The sequence below is a fragment of the Exophiala mesophila genome (genome assembly GCF_000836275.1).
Source record: "Exophiala mesophila strain CBS 40295 unplaced genomic scaffold supercont1.3, whole genome shotgun sequence".
NCBI classification, from domain to species: domain Eukaryota; kingdom Fungi; phylum Ascomycota; class Eurotiomycetes; order Chaetothyriales; family Herpotrichiellaceae; genus Exophiala; species Exophiala mesophila.
The window spans coordinates 393,384-418,733 of NW_015622506.1; the positions used below are offsets into that span (position 1 = coordinate 393,384).

Genomic DNA, 25,350 nt, shown 5'->3' on the forward strand with positions numbered 1-25,350 from the left:
TGGCAATGCATGATGCACAGCATGGTTCGCAGGCCACATCGCATCGTCCACAAGTGGTCTTCCTGCCATGTGATCTCTTCTGATCTCTCGGCACGCACGCGAGGAATCCTCCCACTGCCTATATATACCTCTATCTCTCTCCTCTGCAGAGTTCCAATCAACTTCTCTCCTTCTCCTCCCCTTCTTCTTTCATTCACACTCTCTTCTGTTGTCTTCTGTTCCCTTCTGTTCCATTCTTCCCAAATAACTCCAATTTGCCAGAAGATCTCCTCTCCTACTCCTTTCATTGTCGTCTGTTTAGCACCATCATCTTCCCCAGATACCTGACGAGTCCTCCGCAACCTCAGCGTTTAACCTTGCCCCAGCCTATCGTCTCGATTTGAGGCCTTTAATTATTGCTATTTTGTCCCTCGCTGCCATTTTCCCTCCCACAATTCATTGTCCTCATCACCGACCTACCAATCGAAAGTTCCCATTTTGGACATGGCAGTTCAAGAAGGGTATGACATATATCATCCCATAGAGCTAGATGACTCCGACGATAGTTCTATGATCGATCAATCCAACGTTAGGTTGACTTCTCCATCTATTAAGATCGAACAGGAAGAGGAGAAAACACACATTGATCCAGTGCCATGCTCAGATTCAAAGCCTTCCTTCGAAGATCTTGCTCCAATCTCCACCCTCTCAGCGATCCAACAGACCGCCGCAGTCCAGGATTCCAAGACTCGGGATCCTCTCAAAAAAGAGGGTCCAGCTATCACTGCTACTCAGCCCTCCCCTAGCTCTGTCGAATCTTCTATGGGTCCAGACGAGGAACCCCTCTTCTTTCCTAGCACGACGGCCCCTGCCAACACTGAGCTCACCACAGAATTTCATTCTCTTCCTGTTGACGGTTCCGACATCAAGTCCACGACCAGAATTCCCGCAGAACGTGACGATCTAGGTGCATTCGAGGCCCTCCGGTTGTTCAACGAAGGCAAGATACGTCTAGCGGAGGAAAACCAACAAATCATGGATTCACATTCGGACCATGATGCAGGACAGACTAACAGATTTGAAAAGATCAAAAAAGAATACTTTCGCAAACGTGAAGAGGGTACTCTTACTGATATAGACGACATTAGATTCTTGACAGCACAACGAGATGAAAACCAACGTCTCAGAGAACTCAAAAACAGCCGTGAAGAAATCCCTGAGATCGATGCAGCTCCTCAGCCAGGACTGGAGTCTGGGGGAGCAGAATTCTACAGGCCCGCAATTCCAAGCCCACCTATGCCGCCATTACACCCGAAAGCCCGGTCGAAGCCTGCTTCCCGTAACTACGTTAATGCTCAAGAGACTCGTGATGCCATCGCCGTTGGCGCTGCTCTTCAGTCCACGAAACGAAAGGCGTCCACTATCAGCGGAGTCACAAAGGTTCAAAAAGGACAGCCACGGATAGGTGCGAGACGTGGACAAAAGCCCAACCTAAGCAATCTCACTAGCCTGGGGCGATCTGATATAATTCAACAGGCTCAAGCAAATTCCAGCGCACCTGACATGCCGCGTTCCAGCGCGAGAGACAAAAGAAAGGCTTTGCAAGAGCTCGTCGCCAGCATTCCTTCAGCAGACCAACACCAAGCCAAGAGCGATTCAAGGGCCCTTCTGGATGCCACTAAGAAATTTCGTGGTAAGGGCTCAGTGAGACCGGATGGTCAAGGAGGGTGGCAGTTGAAGAACATGAAATCGTCTCTTCATAACCACCAGTTACTGGGGGCGGCCTTTCTTCGGGATCGTGAAACCGGCAAGCAGATGCCCCTTGGAGGTATGGTCTGTGATGAGATGGGATTTGGAAAGACTGTCCAAATGATGTGAGTAGTGGCATCCTACTACAATCGTCGTCATGCTAATACCTCAAAGCGCGAATATTCTCGATGGACAGCCAGAGCCCGGCAGCGCTAACAACACGACGATCATTATTCTTCCTGCATCGCTATTAAAGCAGTGGATGTTAGAGCTTGAACGACATGTCAAGCCTGGGGCCCTAGGAAGGATTCTTTGTTACCATTCGGGGGCACGAATGGTCAGCAACAATACTTTGGAAGATCTACGCGCATACAACATCATCTTGACGACTTACTCCGAGATACAAAGAAGTTATCCGTCCGCGGATCCGCCAAAAGAGTTGGTGTCTGAGGATAAGAAGAATGCCTAGTGGGCAGAATTCTACCGAAAGAATGTTGGCCCGCTTCACCGGATCAAGTATCATCGTATTGTGCTGGACGAAGCTCGTAAGCCTCTGGTCTAATATATTTGAGTTGGATAATAGACTAACACGTTTCAGATCACATCAAGAACCGACATTCAAAGACATCAATCGCGGTGCGAGCACTCGCGGGAGAATACAGATGGATTATCTCCGGTACTCCGATCTTGAATTACGTTGAAGAGCTATTCGCCTACTTCTCCTTTCTCCGAGTTCCTCACACAGGTAATTTTGAGACTTATTGTCACAACTATTGCAAGAGATCGGGCGTAAAAGAGCTCGACATGTCGCGTCTCCATAACATCCTGAGGGCTATTATGCTTCGTCGCACTCATACTGATACTATTTTCAATGCTCCAATAGTACAGCTACCAGAAATCACATATCGAACTCACTTGGTCGAATTCAATCAAGTCGAAAGAACGATCTATACCATCGTGAAGCAACGCTTCATCCACGATATCAACTTGATGTACCGCGCTGGAGAACTCAACGCTCGCCCTGGCAATGTCCTAGCACTGCTTGCTCATTTGAGAATGCTTTGTTCTCATGTCTTGCTTTGCCAAGATGTCTTGAAGCGCTTGCTCAGTGCCGGCAACATTGAGAGCCTTTGGCGCATGACCAAGAACGAGAGTGATGTTGCAAAGCGGAAGGAAGCTGGAGACTTCGTCAAGAGGCTTCGAGGCATGATTGCATCTGGACACAATACTGTCCCCACACGTAATTCTACGCAATCAACACCAGCTACAGCGAACTCTGAGATTGATGAAAGAGACGATGGCCGGCAATTTGGGAAGGACTTTGAATTCCGAAGATTTCTGCAAGACCTCAGCGACAGTGAACACTGGACCGAGCTTCACCTTCGCACTATCTGTTCAGCATGCCGCTCGTACCCAGACACCCCAGTCTGCACGTCTTGCTTTCATATCTACTGCGAGGAATGCATCGCGTTGATGAAACTTGAAAGTGAGCAATCAGGCCAAGACAAGATGTCTTGCAAGGAATGCGATACCATTTTTGACGAGACATGGCCCACCGAAGGTCTTGCGGAGCTCGGTTTCTTGAACAAAGACAATCGGAGGAAAGCCGGTCTTTTGAAAGAACGACGCAAAGAGCCTATCAGAGCATCGCGGGGCCCATTCGAGTCGCGAAGGCTTTCAGGCAGAGTGTTCGACGATGAGGACTTCGAGAGCAAGCCCAAGTCTCAGCACTGGATCAAGCTCATGAACAAGGGCAGTGTTTTACCCTCGGCCAAGCTGTTAGCTACGAAGGCAGCTATTCTGAACTGGCGAGAAAATTGCCCCCAAGAGAAGATCATCATCTTTTCACAATGGCTCGGCCTTTGCCACATCCTGAGTCAAATGTGTAAGGAAGAGGGGTGGGGCTGTGTGATGCTCAACGGGACAATGTCAATGGATGGACGCGACAGATCCATCACCCAGTTCCGTGACAACCCAAACACTATCATCATGATTTGCTCGCTCAAGACCGGCGGAGTGGGCCTCAACTTGACCATGGCATCGAAAGTCATCATCCTCGACCTTTGGTTCAACTCAAGCATCGAGGCACAGGCCTACTGCCGGGTATTTCGCATGGGCCAGAAGAAAGAAGTTGAGGTGCTCCGCTTCGTGGTCAGGGATAGCATTGACGACGATCTTGTCAAGATGCAAGAACGCAAAAACGCAGAGATCGACAGCGCAATTGGCTCCGAATGCTTGGAAAAACGCGCCACCATCAACCAGCTATTGAGTCTCTTCGGCGAAGTGTCCGAAGACGGAAACGATGAATTCATTCTCGTCGAAGACAATTATATGGACGACAACCTTCCAATGGAGGATCGCGTGCCTCCACGACCTTTTTGAACTCGGAGGGAGAAATCCTGATTTGGAGAAGTGTGAGCAACGAAAATGGGCATTACAGGGGATTGAATGAAATTGGTCGAGGGGATTGAGAGGTGTCGCTGACTCGATATAGCGAGGCTTGAAAGAGTGATTGGGTTTGGATGAATGCATCGGGAGCGCTCCTTGCTTGCTCATTGAACAGTCCTCAATTTGGTTTCAGGAGGGCTCTCAATGCAAAATCGAGCATTGGTTCGCCTTAGTACTTGTTTCTTCTCTTTACAAAGCGGCGAGTTTGATGATCATTACTAGCAGGACTCTTGCAAGTTTGGTTTGCTTTAGCAATTGGTACGACGAGGATCGCCTCGAGAAAAACAAAAAACTCCAAAAAAAAAGGAAAGAAAAGAGAAAATAAAAATAAAAAAAAACTGTTGGATTGATATCTTCGCTTCCGCATCTTCCCTCCGTCTCCCTCCTGTTCGCCCCTTGTCGCCTGATCTACGGGATTACGTCTCATCAGTGGAGATTCATTCGTCGACCAGGGAAACAAAGAGGGAAAGCAACGACAAAATGCCAACAAACTCATGACAAGAAGCAAAAGATGTGTAGATCTGGCAAGAATCGTAGAACCATGACATCAATCCTTGGTTTCTCTTATTCAGAAGTTCTGCTCCTTCAATTCTCAATCTTTTTCCTCATGCAAAACGCTGAGTGAACCTGGGTCCTAACCTGACCTGACTGAATGGGGTATCAATATATCGTCTGTCTTCCCTGACGTGGCTTCGCCCAAATCCCAGAAAATTCCCCAGTCCTGAGTAACAAACGAAAAAATATTCCAGTCGGCTCTCCCTCAGACCCTCTTTGATCGAAAGAAGATGACTGGGTGGCTCGTCGTGTGCATGTCAATGCAATGCTGGCTGTGCTGCGTGCCTGCTGGCCTGCCTATCGCTTGCGCCTTCGCTAGAATAACAATAGTCGATTGCTTGCAGTCTCCATTTCAATGCTGTCCAAATTCGTAGATATTTTCCTTTCTTCGGTGAAAGCTCCAACACTCGCATTCCAATTTTACTCTCTCATCTCCCATGGCCACTGCACTACTTTGATCAAGCGCCAAGTGTTTTGATTGCAGCTTTCCTCCTCTCCAAGACCTCACTTTTCTTGACTTTGGTTCTCAATGCCTCGCTTGCGTGGACAAGCGCATCGATACTGATTGCATGATTGGTCATGTTGTGATTGATGTATGTGTATACCTGTGCGGCCGAGTCTAGTGCCAAGATCTGATTCTCATTCAATTTCAGCAAAGCAAGCGCTAACTGGAAAAGAAATGAAGAGCTTGTGCCGTCGTGTTCGTTCTCTTCTTTTTGAATTTCCGGTGTAGTGGATGTGTTCGGAGTTGAAGGAGTGCTGAGGTTGAGCGAGGACATGTCGACCCCCAGAGTGCGCGTTGAAGGTGTGAATGTATATGGCATGGCGTCAGAGCTGTTAAGGCAGAGACTGGAGGATTTTGTCAGTGGGCTAATCAAGGTCATCGCATGCAGGGGTGTCATCTTACATCACATCCCAAACCCGATACAAGGCTTCCCCACCGGTCAAGACTCCAGTGTACAAGGATAGGAACCAGTGAAAGGCACATGCTTCCAGCTCGACACCCAAGTCGTCCAGTTTTGCGCTCAGCTTCGGCAACACCTCTGCAACGTATTGGCGAAGAACAACCTGGTCAGCTCGCGCAACAAGCAGTGTTGCGCTGAAGTATTGGCTGGGCAGGATAACATCGATAATTGCCACGAGCAACCAGAAACAGTCTTCTGCGGTCGCGCAAATGAGCAACAATGAAGCCGTGATGAGATTCATCCCTGGTACCAACAGTCAATCTTAGATTCAAAACACGTTTGTCGGGAACATACCTTGACAATAGCCAATTCGCGGGTTGTGCAATGAGTATGCTCTCAACAATTCCTCCAATCGCTGGACTCCAGGCCCGTGTCGGAAAAATACATTGTCTGTCAGGGTACGCCCAACATCGGCTTTGATTTGGCTGGCAATGACAGGATCAATGTCTGTTTCATCCTGTGAACGAGCAACAAGATCTTCATAATAGCCGGGAATTCGCAACGCAGTTGCCCCGGAACATTCACCCCAAATCTTGGGGCGCAATGAGACAGGAATGCCTGACAGAACTAAACTCTTAAAGTGCAAGTATTTGCTTTTGGTTTTGGAGGAGCGGCCCAGGGTTGCAATGCCGATGAGTTCTCCATTCACAACGTCTGCCTCTGGCACGTTGTTGGAAGACCGCTCGGCCGCGCTACTCGCTCTTTCGGCACGAACTCTGCGGAGAAAGTCATTCCAGCGCGTCGCTCGATCAGTTTGCAAGGCGTCGTGCAATTCAGTCAATTGCTCGAGGAGGACCCTGGCAGGTCCAAAATCGTTGGTCGTGTCCGTCTCTGAATCAGGAGTGAAGTCACCAGACACAGTGTTCACTGTGGACGGCAGAGTTTCGGTAGTCAGACTGGTGGTGGGCAACGCCTTCTGGCCGGACACCGAGATTGGACCTTCACGTCGTGGGGGAGTAATCGTGCCCGCCGCATCAGCTGTGCTCACGGTAACCACTGCCCCAGCCGATGGCGTATGTGACAGGAGTTCTCTCGGACGTCCAGTTGGAATTGTAGTAGACACCTTGAGGTAGTCTTGCCATGACTTCTTCGATGTGTCCTCGTCAATTGAAATAGGTGTTGACGGCCGCTCCGCTAACCCCTCTGATTGAGGGCTCTCGCCACTTCTAAAGCTTGCAATGGTCTCGGCTGCGCTCATTTTGTTCTTCTTGTGGTGCCGTGCTTGTAATGCTTGACGCTTCCTCTGTTTCTGGTCGTAGATAAAACCATATCGATCAGTCAGTAAGCCACTGGTATCATTGTACTGGTTCGTCATGGTGGGAGGCAACAAGGAGCTTTCAATCATCGAGTCCAGCTCGACAGTAGGCGGAAGGCTGCTGGCATTCGATTCTTTCCTCACATGATTGGGACTGGCAGATAGTCTGCTTGCAGTGGGCGCTCTTCTAGGCGGCGGACGAGGCTTTGAATTGTTGCTAGAGGGTAGTGATTGACTGGACTTGTTACCATCCTGCAAAGAGCTGATCTGTGTTTTGGACACATTGGCCAAGGATGATTCTGCCTCGCTAGCAGGCGAGGCGACAGCGGCATCTTGGCCCAAGGATGATGCTCGAGAACGACCGTTTGGCTTGCCGCCAAAAATCTGTGTCCAGGAGGCAAAAGAGCGACTGGATTGGTTAGAACGGACACTGGCTTCATCACCCAGCTTGGGCTTTTTGATCGGTTTCCCACCAATGAAGTAGCTGGATGACTGCGATGGTGCGGAAAAGATGCTCTGCAGGGCGGAGACCTTGTTAACGTTGCCACTTGGTACACGTGGTCGTAGGGTTGCGTCCAAGTCTTGACTGCTCTCGCTAAGAATGCTGTTCGCCCTGCTCGCTGTCCGGCTGTCTTTGACCGTCTTGCTTTCTCGAGATCCAGTCCTACTTCTGTTAAAGCCCGACTCCCAGGCAGCGATGGATTTGGGGTCACCAGGATCTGCTCCAAACTCAAGAGAGGGGAATGCTTGCACGGGGCTATGGGACAAGATCTCGTCGGCCATGGCCTCACTCATCATTCCATCAAGAGATGTCGAGGGCTTGCCAGCACTAGTGGGTTCAGATTGTCCGAAGGGGTTTGGGACGGTCGAAGCTTGTTCCAATCGAAGCAGTCTCTTTTCCACATCGGCCGTTGAGACACTGGCTTCTCGTAGGAGTTTCTTCATTTCTCTTTCACGGTTGTCGGCTCGTATACGGAGTGCTGAGATTTCTGCATCTCTCTGGGCAAGGTCTGAGGCATACTGACGGACTAGTTTCACAGCACCAGTCCGGGCCACCAGTCTTTCGATATGGTCGTCACTTGCAAGATGCAAGGAACCAGGAATATCGGTTGAAGAACGAGGAGAGTCGTCAAACAGAGCATTTTGTTTGTTGAAAGACGGCGAGGCATTGGTCAAGCCCGCAAGAGTTGTCTTCCTATCCCTTGCCTTTTGCGAAAACGTTCTTGTCGGCCTAGGTAGGGTCTCATCTGTTGCTGTTGCTGTTGCCGCTGCCGCTGCCGCTGCCGTGGACGGTTTGGTTTCAGGTTCGGGAAAGAAGGAGGGAAAAGAGGTTAGGGCTGGGTCCTCAGAATCAGCGGATCGGTTCGAGGTTTTTGAGCCATGGCGTTTTGGGACACCGCGGATAGTTCTTGGTTTCTTGATGTCGGTGGATGCGTGAGAGGCCTGCGAAGAGGATCGCCTTGAATTATTGCTCCCTCGATCGGACATGGCTAGGTCCGGTGGAAGGAGCTCAACTTGTATAATCTGTCAAGGAATCATAGAATTCCACCCGCATCTTTATTCTTTAGAAGTATTGGTGGCGGAAGTTGGATGCAGGAAATGGTGGTGAAGAGTCTCGCTAGACCGTTACTCGCCGTAGGCTAGAACCTTCCAGACAGAGGCAGACTTCGAACTGTGCAAAGATGCAAAGGAGAGAGACATGAACCAGGACAATGGTCTGCAAGAGTGAGAGAAGATGGTCGACAGTGAATGTGATCTGACAGTGTTTGCAGACAGGTAGAAGGAGAGTTGGGCATCTCAGGAAATAGGCGGGCAAGTGCCGAATGCTCGTGTGATATGACGACAATGAAAAAGGACCACGTCGCAAGTGTCCGACATTAGCAGCTTCTAACAGGGCCTAATTGAGCGCCGCACGTCTGGAGTAAGGGGGACAGAAGGACAGACGACAGGGGGTGTGTCAGCGGTGGGTATGGAAGGACAGGGAAGGGTGGAAGTGTGCGGGAGAAGCAAATCCGTGGGTGCGTGGGTGCATGGACGCATGGACATGGGTTCCAGGCCAATCGATGGATGGGAGAAGATGGGAGGCGATGGGAGGAGAATTGAGGAATTGAGGAATTGAGGAATTTCAGGGGGAGGAGGAGGGGGGACAAAAGATACAGCGAAGCATTCAGGGCATCTTCACTATGGCCTTAATGCTTCGCTGGATTCTCTCAACCTCACGTTTTGTGCCAAAGTCAAATGACACAAATGACACAAATGACACAAATGACTGAATGACAGGTCCCCAATGCAGGCAGTCACGTTCCATGGTCACTCGTTCCTTCCCTTGTCTTTCTTACCAACGACGACATCAGCCTGTCCAATATCTGTCCAATATCTGTCCAACATCTGTCCAATATCTGTTCCTCAACAGGCTACCAATCCTCTCGCTTCTACCGTCCTAGAACCAGTCAAATGCGACGAGGAATATATGGTTCATTGTTGAGGCATGTTTGAGACTGTCTTGTGTCCCCTTGTTTCTGTTTGTTCAAGGCTGGTGGCAATCTGTTGATTCAACTATCACGATCCTGCATTGCAACGACTGCCCTTTGGTCATTGTGTTCTCTGCTCTCGGCATGAACCATGCATAAGACCATGATCTCACAGAGCGGTGCTTCTCTTTTCTACCTCTAGTCTGGTCTTGTCACCAGTCAACCAATCATTCATTCAACATGGGTCAAGGCTATTCCATGACCACGCTCTCCGCAGCGTCGGCCAGTCTCAACGCCCCAGAATTGGCGGACTTGACTCCCGAGAAGACCCTTGCCTCTGCTCGCTTTATGAAGAGCATTCGAGCCAGGAATTCTCAGGGTTTTGTTTTTGTCAAAATCGTCATGAAACCATATCCCTCCTTTGATGTTCAAGATTATATTCGTCAGATCCTTCAGGAGCGTCGCACTCTGGCCGATATCCCAAATGCACTGGGCTATCAAAAGCTTGTTGAGTCGGGAGATGCGGGGTTTCTCCTTCGACAGTACATGTTCAGTTCCGTCTACGACCGTCTCAGCACAAGACCTTTCCTCGAAGATATTGAAAAGAAATGGCTTGCCTTCCAGCTCCTCAGTGCTGTGCGCGACTGCCACGCTCGAAACGTCTTTCACGGCGACATCAAAACCGAGAACCTCCTGGTCACCTCTTGGAACTGGCTATACTTGACCGATTTTTCGTCATCTTTCAAGCCCACCAATCTCCCAGAGGACAACCCTGCCGACTTCTCCTTCTATTTTGATACTTCTGGTCGTCGAACATGTTACATCGCTCCAGAGAGATTCACAACCACAAGCGTAGGGGATCTACAAGGCGAGTTGAATTGGGCAATGGACATTTTCAGTGTCGGCTGTACAATTGCTGAGATCTTCCTTGAAGGACCCATATTCTCCCTCAGTCAAATCTTCAAGTATCGCTCCGGAGAATACAGTCCAGAGCACACACATCTCAACAAGATAGAGGACCCTGAAGTTCGCGCCATGATTCTCAACATGATTGAACTAGATCCTGAAAAGCGCTACTCCGCTGAACAGCACTTGTCCTTTTACCGTTCCAAGATCTTCCCAGACTACTTCTACAGCTTTCTCCATCAGTACATGCTGGATCTGACCCGGACGGCGACGTCGGCCAAGCCTGTCATATTGGACGATACCAGCCAAAGTGAGTCTGATGACAATATCGAACGAGTCTACTATGATTTTGATAAAATCGCCTTCTTCCTGGGTTATGGTCCCATTCCCTCCAAACAATCCTTCAAGTCACCCAACGTCCTACGATCAAGCAACCCCGTCAAGATTCAAGACACAAATCCTGCACTCTATGACGGGAGTCTCCTCTTCCTCACCCTCGTCGTCGCTAGTCTCAGGAATACTGCCAAAGCCTCAGCAAGATTGAAGGCTTGTGACCTTCTTGTTGCTTTTGCCGAGCGTCTGCCAGATGAGGCCAAGCTTGATCGAATTCTCCCATACATTGTTGGACTTCTGTCGGACAGCTCTGACATTGTCAAAACTGCCGCCATCTATGCTCTGACCGCCATCTTCGAAATGGTTCAGACGATCACACCCATCAACGCATACGTCTTCCCAGAATACCTATTCCCTAGCCTGAGACAGTTTGTTCTCAATCCGAACAACGAGCCAAGTGTTCTCGTCAGGTCAGCATATGCCTCTTGCCTGGCTTCCTTGGCTTTGTCATCATCGCGCATTCTGGATATGATCCATGCAATCCGCGCTGATGGAAGGCTTCCGGCCCTGCGAGCGGAGGAATGGGCTCCAGAATCCTCGTATCATGGCCTGTACGATGTTGCCAGGGCAGAATTGATTCCCCATTTCGAGGAAGCAACAGTCGCATTGATCACGGACCCAGAGCCGTCGGTCAAAAGAGCTTTACTGGCGTCCATAGCTCGTCTATGTGTCTTCTTCGGAAGTACAAAGGCCAGCGAAGTCGTCTTGACGCACCTCAACACTTATCTAAATGAGAAGGACTGGATCTTGAGATGTGCTTTTTTCGAAGCCTTGGTGGGCATCGCCTCTTACGTGGGGACCTCGAGTCTTGAGCAATTTATCCTGCCAATCATGGTAGGATCACTGATTGACTCCGAAGTCTTTGTTATTGAGAAAGTCTTCCGATCACTTGCCCGAATGGCCGATCTTGGGTTGTTGCAAAAAGCTACAACGTGGGAACTGGTTGACATGGCTACTCGATTCCTTGTCCATCCCAGCTTCTGGGTTCGTGAGAGCGCTGTTCAGTTCATCGTTCTGTCTTGCCGATACACCTCCAAAGCAGACCAGGCTTGCATCGTTCTTCCTCGCCTTGAACCCTTTTTAAAGGGCAAGGTGACCTCACTGACAGAAGATCGGATCTTAGACAATCTCAAGCGGCCCCTGTCTAAATCAGTGTTTGACGCGGCGGTGAGTTGGGCTGCGAGAAAAGGAAACAGCATCTTTTGGACTGCTGCCAGCCGTGACGGGGCCTTCTCTTTGTCTGATCCGAGTACTGCGCAGACCCAGACGTCCTTCACTACCAGACTCCTGACGAGGATCAACCCCGCACAAAAGGATAAGGATGATCAAGCTTCACTTGAAACTCTCCGAAACCTTGGAATGACGGTCGACGATGAGATCAAGTTACTTGCACTCCGAGAATACATTTGGCATGTCTCGAATTACAAATCACATCGAGATTCCGATCAATTGGCCAAGGACAAGGATATTGAAGACCGAGACGAAAAGCATCGCATCCTCAACAATATTGTTTCACTCAATCAAATTGATGTGACACCTCAGAACATCTTCTTTGACCATCGCAGACCGGTTGAAGAGATCCGCAACCGCAACGTCGTCTCACAACCAAGATCACGACGTGACGAGCAGCACAGTCTAGCCGATGCGCTGCTAGATGCATCGACCAGTATCAACGAAGTGCCACTGAGGAACCATTCCCCATCTCGCTCAGCCACCGACGGTTCGCGCGCTGGTTCTGTCCATCCTATCAGCATCGAAACAGCCCAAGGACGGAATGGTCCGCCCTCGTTGAACATTGAGGAAGGCTCTCTCCCAAGCAGTCTCAATCTTACCAACGGAGGCCACTCTCCGGTAGGTATAGAGCGACTTTCCCTTCGCCGCAACACGCCCCTTGCACTCAGACATCGAAATAGCGGTATCAACCTGATGAATCGCAAAGACTCGTCAAAGGCAGATGCTGAAATATCCACCAATTCCGAGATTGCATTTGGCAAGGTCGATGGTGCGATATCTCGAAGAAACACCTCTGGGCCTTCGGCGCTATCGGTTACAGCCAACGTAGCAGACAAATCGAGATCAATGTCATCAAGTCCCGGTCGCAAAACTCCAGCTTACGAGTTGAAACATTCATACAGTGGAAATGATCCCAACATCCTAAGGTTGTTAGATCACCATTTCATGGAGAACTTCCCCGTCGATCTTATTGATTTTGGCCCACGGCTCACTTCGGTTGATTTCAAGTGGTCGATCAAGCGAGCGACAGATGCTCCGTCGCAGGGAGGAAGCAAAGCCGCCCAACAAGACGTCGCGTATCGTTCTGAACCGTGGCGGCCAACTGGACAGTTGCTCACGAGTTTCCACGAACACACTGGGGCCATCAACCGCGTCTGCGCGGCTCCAGATCACGCATTCTTTGTTACAGCATCCGACGATGGTAGCTGTAAAGTCTGGGACTCGAACAGGCTCGAAAAGAATGTGACGCCTCGATCAAGAATGACGCACCGCCATGCAGAAGGAGCCAGGGTAAAATCTCTTTGTTTCGTTGATGGTACACATACTTTCGTCAGTGGGGCTGATGATGGAAGCATACACCTAGTCAGAGTTGACTACAAGAGCTTGGATGGGGGAGAGAGCTCTAAGTACGGCAAACCAAGGCTGATTCGAGATTATCAAATCCTACCCAAGAGAACCACGCAGCAGAATGGTGATGATGAAGACGGCGTGGAGTATGCCGTCTGGCTGCACCACTACCGAACCCAGACGAGTCAATCAATACTGCTTGCAGCCACCAACAAATGTCGCATCCTAGCCATCGATCTGAAAAACATGGAAATTGTACATATCATGGAAAACCCAATGTCCCACGGCACTCCTACGACATTCTGCATGGACCGGAAACAACACTGGCTCTTGCTGGGGACGAGCCATGGGATCCTGGACCTGTGGGACTTGAGATTCAAACTCAATCTTCGGAGCTTCGGCATACAGACAAGCAGCAGAATCGATCGTATCCTGATACACCCGACTAAAGGGCATGGGAGGTGGGTGATGGTTAGTGCCGGTGGCGAGATCAGTGTTTGGGACATTGAAAAGCTTGTCTGCAGGGAAGTGCTGAGAAACAGCACATTTGAGGCGGAAGAGAACCTGCGGCCCTATGAAGCCTTCCTCACAGATGGTGAAACTGGAGAGCGGGTCTTAGGAGAAATGACAAAAGATGCAACCAATGATGCATTGGGAAGGGACGGAGTTGACGGAACGAATGTCGACAATGTGTTGAGCTCATCACCGTCGAAGAAATCGCCCAGGGTGGGTTCAAGTTCTAGGTGGCCGAATACTCTACCAGTGTCTGGGGTGTTTGTGATCTATGATCACCTGCAGAACACATCTCAGCCTGAGAACCCCAACAGATATGCACTGCTGTTTACTGGCGGAGCTGATCGAGCGGTTCGATATTGGGATGTTGGCCGTCCTGAACACAGCTTCATTGTCTCTGGCCCGATGATTTACAACGACGAGGGAAGCACGGTGAAAGCCAAATACGAGGTAACACATCCGTTGTACCTCAATGCAGGAGGACAGATCGCACTGGTTCAAGAGAGCATTCCAGATGCATCATCGACTGGTGATGCTAAAGCAGGAAACACAAGAGGGACACCTGCGAGGGTCTCACGGCGAGAGCAGTCCGGAGCATCAACTCCCAGCAGATCAGGACGGACTACGCCAGCAGTCACTCCTTCGGTGGGTGGATCATCTAAACAACGGACAACGCCAGGTCCGGTCAAGCCATTGCGACACACTATTATCAGTGCAGAGCAACAACATATCATTCGGACACATATGGACGCGATAACGGATGTGATTGTACTCAAGAAGCCGTATGGATGTGTGGTGAGCGTGGACCGAGGAGGGCACGTGTTTGTGTTTCATTGAGGATAGAGATTAGACAAGTGGTGAGATGGTCATGAATGACTATATTAGAAGATGATGAGATGGTGAGAATGGCATGGGTTGATCGATTGGACTTTTGTCTGCCACAACTTTAGATGAAGCTCGACTCAGCTCAGCTCTCCTTCTCTTGACGATCCAACCTCTGCATCTCGGCCTGTGCTTTGACAACCATATTCAGCCCTCTATCTCTCGCAGTAATAGCCTGGGGAGTTGGCAACCCAAACGCCTCATCCGACTGAGCAATGACTTTTTCCAACCAAGTACTCGGCTGACCCTGACCCCCAGTCGTAGCCTCTGCAGTGGACGAAGCACTCCTCCCCTCAATATTCATCTGAACATGTCTCGGATCATCTTCCCACACATCAGCAATACTGTGTCCGATATTGTTGAAAAAGCCTTTAATCCCTGCATTTCCACCACCAAACCCATACATTTCAAAGATCCCCTTGACAGCCCAGCGCGGTCCCAAACTCGCACGAATGATTTCGTCACATTCCTGAACCGAGACCACACCCTGATCGACCAGATGACATGCCTCGCGCAAAAGGATGAAACTCAATCGATTTGCAACAAACCCCTTGATTTCTTTGTGTACCACGATCGGTCGATGTCCACTGGCCAAAGCGGAGAAATACGTCTGTGCAAACGACACTTCTGCCTCATCTGTCCATGGCGAGGGAACCAGTTCCAGTAATGGCATGATATGTGGTGGATTGAATGGGTGGACGATCAAGAGACGGGAACGGGCGGAGGAGACTTTATCAGCCCATGTCGTCGACCCATCACCATCACCATCACCATCACCGTCTCCCTCACCATCTCTCTCTAACCCAGCCAACTGTCTACTCGCCTCAATCCCACTGGTACTACTCCACAACCGACACTTGGTATCCGCATGGTTAAGAACCTGTCGCCATAGATTCTGCTTGAACTCGACCCGTTCAGGACCTTGTTCTTGAACGATGGTAGCGCGTGAAACAGCTGATTCGAGACTATTGCTGATGTGTAGTCGGCCGGATTTTCGTGCTTCAGCGACGGTGAGATTGTGCCCGGAGAGATATAACGGTAGGATTGATGTGATGTGGTCTTCGAGATCCGGCCGGGGGTCGTACACGGTGATTTGGGCCGAGGTGTAGCGGAGGTGTAAAGCCAGAAAGGATATGCCAATGGCGCCGAGACCGATCAAGGTGATGCGTTCGTTGGGGTGGGGGAGTTGAGGGTCTGAGGAGGACATGGTTGAATGTGATAGGTATGTTATGAATGCTTCGTGGGAAGATTCAAGAAGTCGATCATTTAGATGAATATATTTACTTTGGGATAGCCGAACCACGGAACCTCGACCCTCGACCTTGGAACTTGAACTTGAACTTGGAGCTTAACACTTTAGTCCTTCTATGATATGCTTATGTTGCAAAAGAGTAAGAAGGAGGAATCAGTCAGTTAAGTTCAAGACAACCAAGGATACAGTCAACATGACGAATGGATGGATGGATGGATGGATGAACGAATTGATATCTCCCACCGGAACTTCAAGTATACCCAAGAAAGTGAGGAATGTCACGTGGATAGCTTCTCTGTGATACAAATAAACTCCAACTACTACTCCGTACAGGTCACTTTCACAGCTTGTTTCCACTCATTGACTTCACTACTGATGAAGCCGAGAAACCCCGACGGAAATCCGACAGAGAGTACTCAATCAAAGTCCTCGTACATGGTAAAGAGTGCTATAGTGATGGATCAGTGATTATGCCGAATTTATTCCTCGGTGTAATCCCCGCAATCACTTTTACAATATCATTACTCCAACATTCTTGTACATACTTCGCACTTCGCACCTCGCACATTATACACTTCAATTCAATCAATCCATTGACGATTGAATATTAATTCAGACCAAAATACAGTAAATACTGACTTGGAGCACATTACACCCCTTTTAGATTTTAAACTCTACGTGGGTGGATAAAATGGGAGAATCAAAGTCCCCGAGCTGCCCCAATCTTGGAAAACTTATGTCCAAAAGTCTTTTTGCTCTCAGTCTCAGCTCCTCCACTCTCAATCACTCAGACTCGCTCACATCCAGGCATCTGAGATCATCATCTTCAACCAAATAAAACCAAAAAAATGGTGTCGGATCAAAATTGCCTCAAAACCTCGCGAGGCTGGCTTTCTTCATATGTGAAAACAAATCCCACCCCGAAGCCATATTTCGGTCCAGGAAGCGCCCAAGCTCCATGCAAATTTCCCTGTCCTCTCTCGCACAACGAAACCCTTCATGTCGACGACCAAGAACCAACCATCTGAGTATGCTGCATTGACTGCCCCTCACTTGTGCTCTCATGCTTCAACCACACGGCTGAGCACAGAGCCACGACCGGGAGGAGGCTGCTTGACATTCTCCTCCAATTCGTTCTTGTTGGCAGTCCCACTGGTGCTTGCACTCAAGTGAGCTCGCTCCGCGTCTTCGTCTTCCACGATCTTGGTCCGGTCTGATCCACGGGTGTTGTGGTTCAGAGACTCTCGAGCCGTGTAGTTGGTGGGTGCTGTGCTGGCCATACTCAACGCTGTGCTCGATCTTTGATGGACGAGATCTGGTGTGGGAGGAATCGACCCTCGGTCACTTTGAGGTGTCAAGTGTCCCGTCCCACTGCGTGAATCCGATCCGAGGTGCTCCACCGGAGACAAGTTGCCGCTGTTGTCACGGCTGTGAGATGCTGAAGGAGCAATGCCGGCTTCTTCCAAATCGACGTCACCAACTTCCTCATCTTCTTCAATCTCGGCTGCCTCGTTGGCCAATTGAAGACTCTCCACCGCGGCAGCACACTGCTCGCTGATGTTCCGGATGATGTCCGCAATGGCATCAGTCTTGTTGCGGAGATGACGATCCGCCACATCAGACATGCTGAGTTCTGAGTAGCGCTTGCTCGACCTCTTGTTGGCCGAGAGGAGCTTCGTCTCCATCGACGGTGTCACGTCTTGTCCGTCAGCCCACAATCGCGATGCACGTTTGCTGCTGCGAGACGTGACATTTCTCATACCCTCACCCTCCTCTAGCTCCTCTTCTTCTTCTCCTTCCTCGTCCTCATCATAGCCTTCGTGAATGTACTCTTGAAGCTCCGAGGCTGAGCCAATGGACCGAACAATGTGTTCCATATGATGAGTCTGACCGGTGATGAGTGACCGAAGATGGAGGACAACCCGTTGTGCTTCGTCACGTTGCCGCTGAAGTGTTTGGTTTGTATGTTGCATGGCAGCAATCTCCTTTCGGTTGCGTGCACGTTCCTTCTCCAGATCCTCGGCGATACCTTGTTGCAGAACAAGGGCCTCCAACGCATTGTCGCGCTGTCTCTCAGTGCCAGAGAGTCGGAGGGTGAGACGAGCCGCGTCGTCCTTCTGTTGATCGATGAGTCCGGTAAGACGTCTGTTCTCACGCTTGTGTGATTCGATCTTGACCCGTAGTTCAGCCAATTCCTTGTTGAGGGATTCCACAAAGGCTTGGAATTTCTGGAACTGGAGTTTCCATGTTTCGACTTCTTGCTCCAGGTAGTTGTTTCGCTTGGCCACCTTGGCCAATTCGGTGTCCATGCGACCCTTGAGGTTGATAAAGTCTTGCCATGCTTCCAGGGCATCCCGCGAGTATTGATTTCGTTCTCGGACAATCTCGTTCATGTGTCTCATCGAGATCTTGGTCATCAGTGGCTTCTTGGTTGCACCACCGAACAAGGCTTTAACACCAGTGTTGCGACCCAGTTTCTCACACACATGATCCATGACGGCCATGACGGCATCTTGATTCCACCACACAGGGTCTTGAATACTCTCGACCTCGCCACGGAGGACAATGATCTGACCAGCAGGAATGAGCTTGCCTCCACCATAGGCAGACTTGAGGTGAGCAGGGACACCAGAAATGTCGACATCAGAGTTCAAGGCCTGAGTCAGACGGGTAGTCATCTTGGTCCGCTGTCCGGGAGTCAAGATATTGGGAGGATGGTCGGTGATGACCAAATTACGATCCAAGTCGACAAGGAGAGCATCCTTGGGGGGGTGGAACAAGGCTCGGCATTCTGTGGTGATACCCAGAATATATGGACCTGGCTCTTGAACCATCTCATTGACGTTTCGGGCATGAACGACGGGGACATAGAGACCACTCCACTCGTACACGCGGACGCAGAACCGGATGGTCTCAGCCGCGATTGTGAGCATGGCAGGGTGGTGACTGGTGAGGATGATGCGCCGGGTTGGTGAAACGGCAGCTTCGATCAGACCGACAATGTTGGGAATGGTCAAGCAATTGAACAAAGGCCACATGGAGAAATTTTGAAACCCAGTGGGGGATGATGGGAATTGATAGCACAAGGCATAATCTTTCATGTCGATCCGCACCAAGTCATTCAGACGGGGGGCGGGAAAGCTGAGAATGCGAGAGACTTCTTCGGCGTGGAACAGATTCGTGGCTTTGTTCCAATGAATCCACATGCCTCGTAGATAATCCCCGAGCAAGTTGTAGAGAGGATAGCGGGAGAGAAAACTCAAGCAGTAGGGAATCCAGTATGTTTCGTCTGGGACATCGCGATAATCGGGTTCAGTTTTGCGTCGGAGATCTCGAATGGTCTCGGCGCGCTTTTCATCGGCTCTGGACCAAACTCGTAGAGCAATGCCGTATAAAGTGTGTTGTGAATCTTGTTGCAAAACAAAGGAATGGTGTACGCAGTGTGGCTGACTTCGGCCAGTGCAGATTTCGACATCATGGGGAAAGCAAGCCTTGAGAATTGTTAGCAGAACGGTCTAGCAAGTCATTGGGGATAACGTACCCTCATGGCACTGTGCAAGGCTCTGGCAATGTCATTGTCTGTCTCGAGTCTGGGACTGCTCCCCAGAATCTCAGGCAACCAGAACTGACCAACGGCGCCCTTCATATGCTGAATCTTTCCATGGGTTGGTGGGGGTGCTTTGACCCATTGTGATGGTTCTCTTCCAACACCACATACCATATAGGCATGGGTGAGGGTTTTGGGAGTTGGTCTGTTGTTGACTTTTGCCAAGGTAGAAGGAAGAGGTTGTGTGATTCTGGAATGTAGAGAAGATGTCCTACTCGGGACCATGGTGTTGTCAACCTGTTCTCGAGTGGTGGGACGATTTGTGTCGCGAGTCTGGGGACGTGGTGCCATTGAGGCCATGGAGGTGTGGCCTCTCAGCGAGGGACCCATAGCGCAGGGACTGGAGGGGGAAGGTGACAGGACAGAAAAAGGCCTCAGCTTGCGGGAAGCTGTGGTCAAATATGTCAGACAGCCGTCGAACTGTTGGCCAATGCACTAGGTTTTTTGACCTGCAGCACTCGAATTTTGAAGACGTCGATCTTCAAATTGTAGATTCTCAAGTCTTGGATCGGTCAAGGTGATGGAGCACCTGCGTCAGGAACCGATCTGGGAGACGACAGACAACGCAACCCGATTCACAACGGGCAAGACAGAAGTTGGAAATGGAAAGGTAGCAAGGCGAGGAGAGGGAAGGGCCGAGAGGATAAACAAGCGTGAGGAGGTCGATCAGAGGGTTAGGAGATTGTTTGACAGAATTCAGGAGAGGGTCTAGAGAGGATAGCTCGCGGGTCGCACAGGCCTAAACATGGGGGAGGTGCCGAAGCGAGTGGAATCGTTGCAGGGCCGGTTGACCCAAGATGGACGGATGAGTGAATCAGAAGGGAGATCAGAAGGCCCAAAGGTCGATTTAGTGGGTCAGGGAAATGAGGCTTGCAGGGATGTGGCCACCTGAAGGAGAGGGATCAAGCATTACGAGGGGATTGCGCCCGATTGGTTTGTGTGAGTAGCCAGGAACGGCTTGCAAGTCTGAAGATGATGGGATGAGGGGTGGAGAGTCAGAGGAGTCAGAGAAACGCCAAAGTGAAGCAGAAGGGGAAGGGAATGATGAATGATGGGATTTAATTGATTGACTGTATATCCAACCAGATGACAGACAAGGGGAGGAATGACTGCGCAGATGGAGTGACTCAACATGTCGAAACAACCGTCCCCCAACGCCTTGGGTTTGGATGGCACTGAGGTGACATTTACGGGCGCGAGGGAGGTACAGACAGACACAAAATCCACAGGTAATTAATTGTAGGTACATTCTCGCAGAGAGAAGGACAACAAGGCATCGTCCCACCCATATCATTCTATGAGTATGAACCAAAGGCCGTATGTCATATTCGCGAGTTTGTTATTCCTTGGTTCAACAAGACTATCGATCCCGCGTCGCCTGGTATGGGTCCTTTTCTCTACAGTACCACTACAGATGCACCTACTTTTCTGTGGAACTGATTCTCCGATCAATTTGCGTCAGAGGAAACTCTGTTGTCTGGAAATCTCCATGCAGTTGCATCTCATAAACCAAATGTTTTTAAAATGCTCGCATGTTCATCGACCTCAATGCCCTTCGAGAGGAATGACTTGAGGAGGTGTCAACCTCTGCACAGGTAAACAAATATGGATTAACATGTCAACAGGGTCGTGTCCAATTTGAGTCCCAGACTTCAAGCCTCCAAGTCTCAAGCGAAATATCACTGGACAAAAAAGCTCTAGACTCTCATTCCTCTGCCGTGGACTGAGTTAAAGCGCGTGAGTGCCTACTTACGCCTACGGAGTAGGTACCTAATGCATACCCGCAGACTGTGCAGGTTGCAGTGCAAAGGGACCGCCGAGCCGCCTAAACGAAGCTGCTGAGGCTCCAAACTCTACCGGCGCGACTCCCAGCACTCGCTAAATGTAGATTGTACAAGCCTACCGTCCCTCCCGTGGCTATCCACACCCTCGGCCCAGCAGTGCCAGCTTCGTATGCGTATGGTTCCTGGATCCATCCAATTCTGGTTACTGCAAAATTTCTTTAGTTTTCTTTAGTTTCGTTTACACTGATGATTGTCAATGGCCCACAAAGACAAGTCCAGATTGGGTCGTGACGCGGGAAAATCAGTACTCATGTAGACAGGGTGCTGAAGCATGTATACATACATATGCGTACATGGTACATGCGTGTGGATATACACAGCTGCAGTGATTGGGGATATATAATGATTGCATCGAGGGACATGAATTATTTCTCTGTTCAAGACGAAAGACCAACCCTGAAACTACTACTCCGTATGTACGAACCTAGTACTAATGTCCTACGTGCCGACCCAAGGTAATGACTTGGCGCTTTGCACGTGATTGACTTTGTGCGCATGGTTCGGCAATCCAAGCAATTTAGGCAATCCTCACTGACTCTAGGTCTTAAAATTCAGTTTCGGGGCCCTGGAAATAGGCGGCCTAGCCTCCAGATTCTGGACGCTGGCATAGGTCAAAGAAACTCCCTCACCACACACCCCAAGGGTCTTTGTCTTTGGTGGCGGCCGATGTTGTTCACCCATTCTGCATCTTTCAGGGGGCGCCGGGGCGCCGCCAACTCTCCCCTTCCAGTTTGGTCTGCGTTTCTCCATCCTCGGCTCTCACCTGTTGTGAGACATTCGTGACCGTTAACCATGACGATAGCTACCATGTGTGCCATGTCAATGGCTGATGTAACTTCCAAGGATCAACTAAAGCCTCGCTTCGTCGTGGATGCTGTGACAATATGGCTAGCACATATTGTCCGCCTCCTTGGAACTGATTAGATTCATCATGACAGCTCGTAATTTTCCTGATCGCCATCGCATCCGTTGGAGAAAGCCACCCTCACTGGCACCTCAGGCACGCCCCTCAAACGTGACAGGTTCTCCTGCGATTTCTTTCCATGACGTTTCCACAGATTCTTCCCGCCCTACGTAAGACGAGCTCCACTGCATGCCACCTGTAATGGGCAGTATGGATGCAAGGGTTCAGCTCTTGTGAAAGTCTAATCCCCTCCTGCAAGACCAAAGGGATCAAAAGTCCAGAATCACGAAAAACCACTTGGGTTGATCGATGGCTTGCTGAATGGCCACACGGGAAAACGCGGTTGAGCCTGCAGCTACCAGTACAGGTGCGATCTACAGACTCCAATGTCGAAAATCCGAGGTATCAACGCTCGACTGACGCGACGACCCACTCACTCATGGTGCGAGCACCGCGTCTCCCACGATCCAGACCAGAAACCTCGTTTACGACTCGGAAGTGTTTCATGTTCAGACCAGGACCTGCACCTCTGCCTTGGCCATGTTTTTTGACAACTTTTCACCAACAACTTGAAGTCGTTATCAGCTTGAAGTACGGAGTACTGTCTGTATCTTTGAGTAGCCGTCGAGCCTTGTGGCATGTACATGTCATATCGTGATATCTATCCGGGCACCAGTCAATGCACCGTCAGAATCTGATAGAAAATTCTGGCAGCCCTTCTGGTAGTGCTTGCAGGTTGCAAGTCGCAGGGTCAGTCGATCGCCTTTGCCAGAATGGGTCATATTGAGACCAAATAGACCAAATGCAGTCAAACTCACTTCTGAATGAGGATAGGCTGGCACATGTCATAATTCTTACCAACAGATACATCGGGAGCTAGAATTGATTCCAAGGCCAGCGAGCCGACAATCCAACCAACTCCTGCACTGGTGACCCTCCCAACTCAAGGTGGTACAGCGGGAGAGTCAGAATGCATGCAGGTGCAGATAACCACGCGGAGTTCGATCGAGTCATATTTCCCAGGAACCGGTCGTCAGATAAGCGTGCATGACTTGAGTCACAGTCGAGTAAGCGAATGTCCCTGTGGTTGACGGTGTCTCGAAACTGTTCCAAGCCATCCATTACATACATGAACTACTGTCAGGTTGCTGGACATGCCGATGAGATACCCGAATATGCAGATGCAGTACGGAGTACATGCTTAAGCACCTACAGTAGGGAGATTCCTGCATATGCCCAGGTCTTACAATACCTACCTGACTGCTAGTAGAATTTTGTTGGTGGATGATGAGTGATATACCTCCCTACCGACCTGATATATATGAGTGTCTAAGTTCTAGTAATTAGGTCCCTGGTTGAGAAGGGGTAAGCGGGTAGTTCCTGAATTTGGGCGCCAATACTGGAAGTGAATCTGGGGCTTGGCTGCTAGGCTAGAAGTTGGCTTGAGGTTGACCTGAAGATCCCTAGCCTGCTTCCCCCCCAAAGCCCATTACAGCCTAGAACTGCCCCAGCCTTCAGAGCCCCCAAGTTGCTGATCCAAGCACATTCCTTCCCGAAAGGCCCTTCAACTCTAACCAATAAAATTGCCTGCGGGGATTGTCTTCCACCTTCCCTGCGTCACCGATTTTTTTTTTGAATGTTTACTGTTTCAGCGCCATGCCGCAATACTCATCCCACATGGAACGCACTCTCAATCCCACATAACGTCTCTACCTGTCATGCAGGACATGGGATCTGACACTCCACTGACAGACTTGTGTACCATCTGGTGGGTTCCTCCATTAACAACATTAGTTTGACCGTTCATTTCACTAACGCCTGCCCAATTGTCTCTAGCCATGCAAATCCCATCAAATACACATGCCCACGATGCCATGTACATACATGCTCGCTCCCCTGTGTCAAGCGTCACAAGTCATGGGCTCAATGTTCAGGAGTGAGGAACCCTGCAGCCTACCGACCCAGATCTGAACTGGCAACTGCGTCTTCGGTTGATCAAGACTTCAACTTTATATCTTCGGTTGAAAGATCCCTGTCCAAAGCCGACGAGTTGGTGTCAGACAAGGGCATCACTCTAGCCCCCAGCGGCATCAAACGTCACGACATCAAGCGGAAATTAGATATCGAATTGGAACAGCGCCAAATCACCGTCATCAAGGCTCCGCAAGGCTTGTCGAGATCTAAACAGAACAAAACACATTGGTCCGGTGCACAGAATGCCATCATGTGGACGACAGAATGGTTATGTCATAACGGTCTCAACCTATCAGCGAATGCCCTAGAATCAAAGACAGTGCGCGAAGTCTTTGTCATGACCTCGGGTCGAAAACTCGCTCAAGGGAAGCGAAAGAGAAGCGATGCTGGTAAAAGAGAATTAAATCATGAAACAAACCTGGTTTCAATTACTCAACACCTCGTCAAAGGAGACAATTCAACTCCAACCCTCCCACAAAACGTCGATCAAACACCGCCATCACCAGAAATTCCCAACGTAATCGAGTCACACAACGCTCCAGACGAGGAAGCAAAAAGTGAAACGACCATGGAACCAGTTCTTGAAAAGCCGAAACCAACCTCGTTACGACTTGCCGAACCTCCCATCCTCGACCCCGGCCTACATTTTTATCTACATAACCCACAAACCGCTGCAAAGTACAAATGTTTGATACCCATATCAGCTGACATGACGCTGCGGGAGGTGTTGGAGGGTAGGACAATTGTCGAATTTCCCAGCTTTTATGTCCGGACCGAGTCGCCGGAGACCTTGCCGGCACCTCTGATCGTGCAAGAGAAGTACGATGAAATTCACCGTGCCCAACTCCCCATCGATGTCCTACCTACTTATGCCCCACATGATACCACGACAGAGGTGGACGAGGGGATTCGTCCATCGCTGGCTGAGGTTGATGAAAAGAAGGTTCTGGAAGTGCTCCAAAAGGACCTGACGGGTTGAGAGCTTGACTTGTGAGCGTTAGGTGTTGGGTGTTCCTACATGAATCGAGTTTACTTCAATGATGATGACGACAATATTCCATACAGAATTCCAT

The 25,350-nt window shown here is 50.0% G+C and overlaps 6 protein-coding genes across 6 annotated transcripts; 3 read left to right on the plus strand and 3 right to left on the minus strand.

The window, feature by feature from the left end:
• Nucleotides 1-483: 483 nt before the first annotated feature.
• PV10_03810 (uncharacterized protein) lies at nt 484-4,402 on the plus strand (the record flags this gene model as incomplete). The annotated part of the gene is made up of 4 exons (XM_016368305.1): nt 484-1,853; nt 1,903-2,138; nt 2,205-2,273; nt 2,327-4,402. The coding sequence occupies 4 exons, from the start codon at nt 484-486 to the stop codon at nt 4,108-4,110; spliced, it is 3,459 nt and encodes a 1,152-aa protein (XP_016224093.1). The 3' UTR covers nt 4,111-4,402.
• A 114-nt stretch (nt 4,403-4,516) lies between these two features.
• On the minus strand, nt 4,517-9,009 carry PV10_03811 (uncharacterized protein). Its single transcript, XM_016368306.1, has 3 exons — nt 5,991-9,009; nt 5,639-5,939; nt 4,517-5,580 (listed from the first exon to the last, which is right to left on the minus strand). Exons 1-3 carry the CDS (start codon nt 8,437-8,439, stop codon nt 5,190-5,192), a joined length of 3,141 nt encoding a protein of 1,046 aa, XP_016224094.1. The 5' UTR covers nt 8,440-9,009; the 3' UTR covers nt 4,517-5,189.
• Nucleotides 9,010-9,304: 295 nt separating this feature from the next.
• On the plus strand, nt 9,305-14,845 carry PV10_03812 (uncharacterized protein). The gene has a single exon (XM_016368307.1). It carries the CDS (start codon nt 9,663-9,665, stop codon nt 14,649-14,651), a length of 4,989 nt encoding a protein of 1,662 aa, XP_016224095.1. The 5' UTR covers nt 9,305-9,662; the 3' UTR covers nt 14,652-14,845.
• On the minus strand, nt 14,673-16,149 carry PV10_03813 (uncharacterized protein). The gene has a single exon (XM_016368308.1). The coding sequence runs from the start codon at nt 15,901-15,903 to the stop codon at nt 14,782-14,784; it is 1,122 nt and encodes a 373-aa protein (XP_016224096.1). The 5' UTR covers nt 15,904-16,149; the 3' UTR covers nt 14,673-14,781.
• Nucleotides 16,150-16,575: 426 nt separating this feature from the next.
• Nucleotides 16,576-20,282, minus strand: PV10_03814 (uncharacterized protein). Its single transcript, XM_016368309.1, has 2 exons — nt 19,490-20,282; nt 16,576-19,439 (listed from the first exon to the last, which is right to left on the minus strand). The coding sequence occupies exons 1-2, from the start codon at nt 19,883-19,885 to the stop codon at nt 17,010-17,012; spliced, it is 2,826 nt and encodes a 941-aa protein (XP_016224097.1). The 5' UTR covers nt 19,886-20,282; the 3' UTR covers nt 16,576-17,009.
• A 3,645-nt stretch (nt 20,283-23,927) lies between these two features.
• On the plus strand, nt 23,928-25,336 carry PV10_03815 (uncharacterized protein). Its single transcript, XM_016368310.1, has 2 exons — nt 23,928-24,071; nt 24,140-25,336. The coding sequence occupies exons 1-2, from the start codon at nt 24,022-24,024 to the stop codon at nt 25,254-25,256; spliced, it is 1,167 nt and encodes a 388-aa protein (XP_016224098.1). The 5' UTR covers nt 23,928-24,021; the 3' UTR covers nt 25,257-25,336.
• Nucleotides 25,337-25,350: the final 14 nt, after the last annotated feature.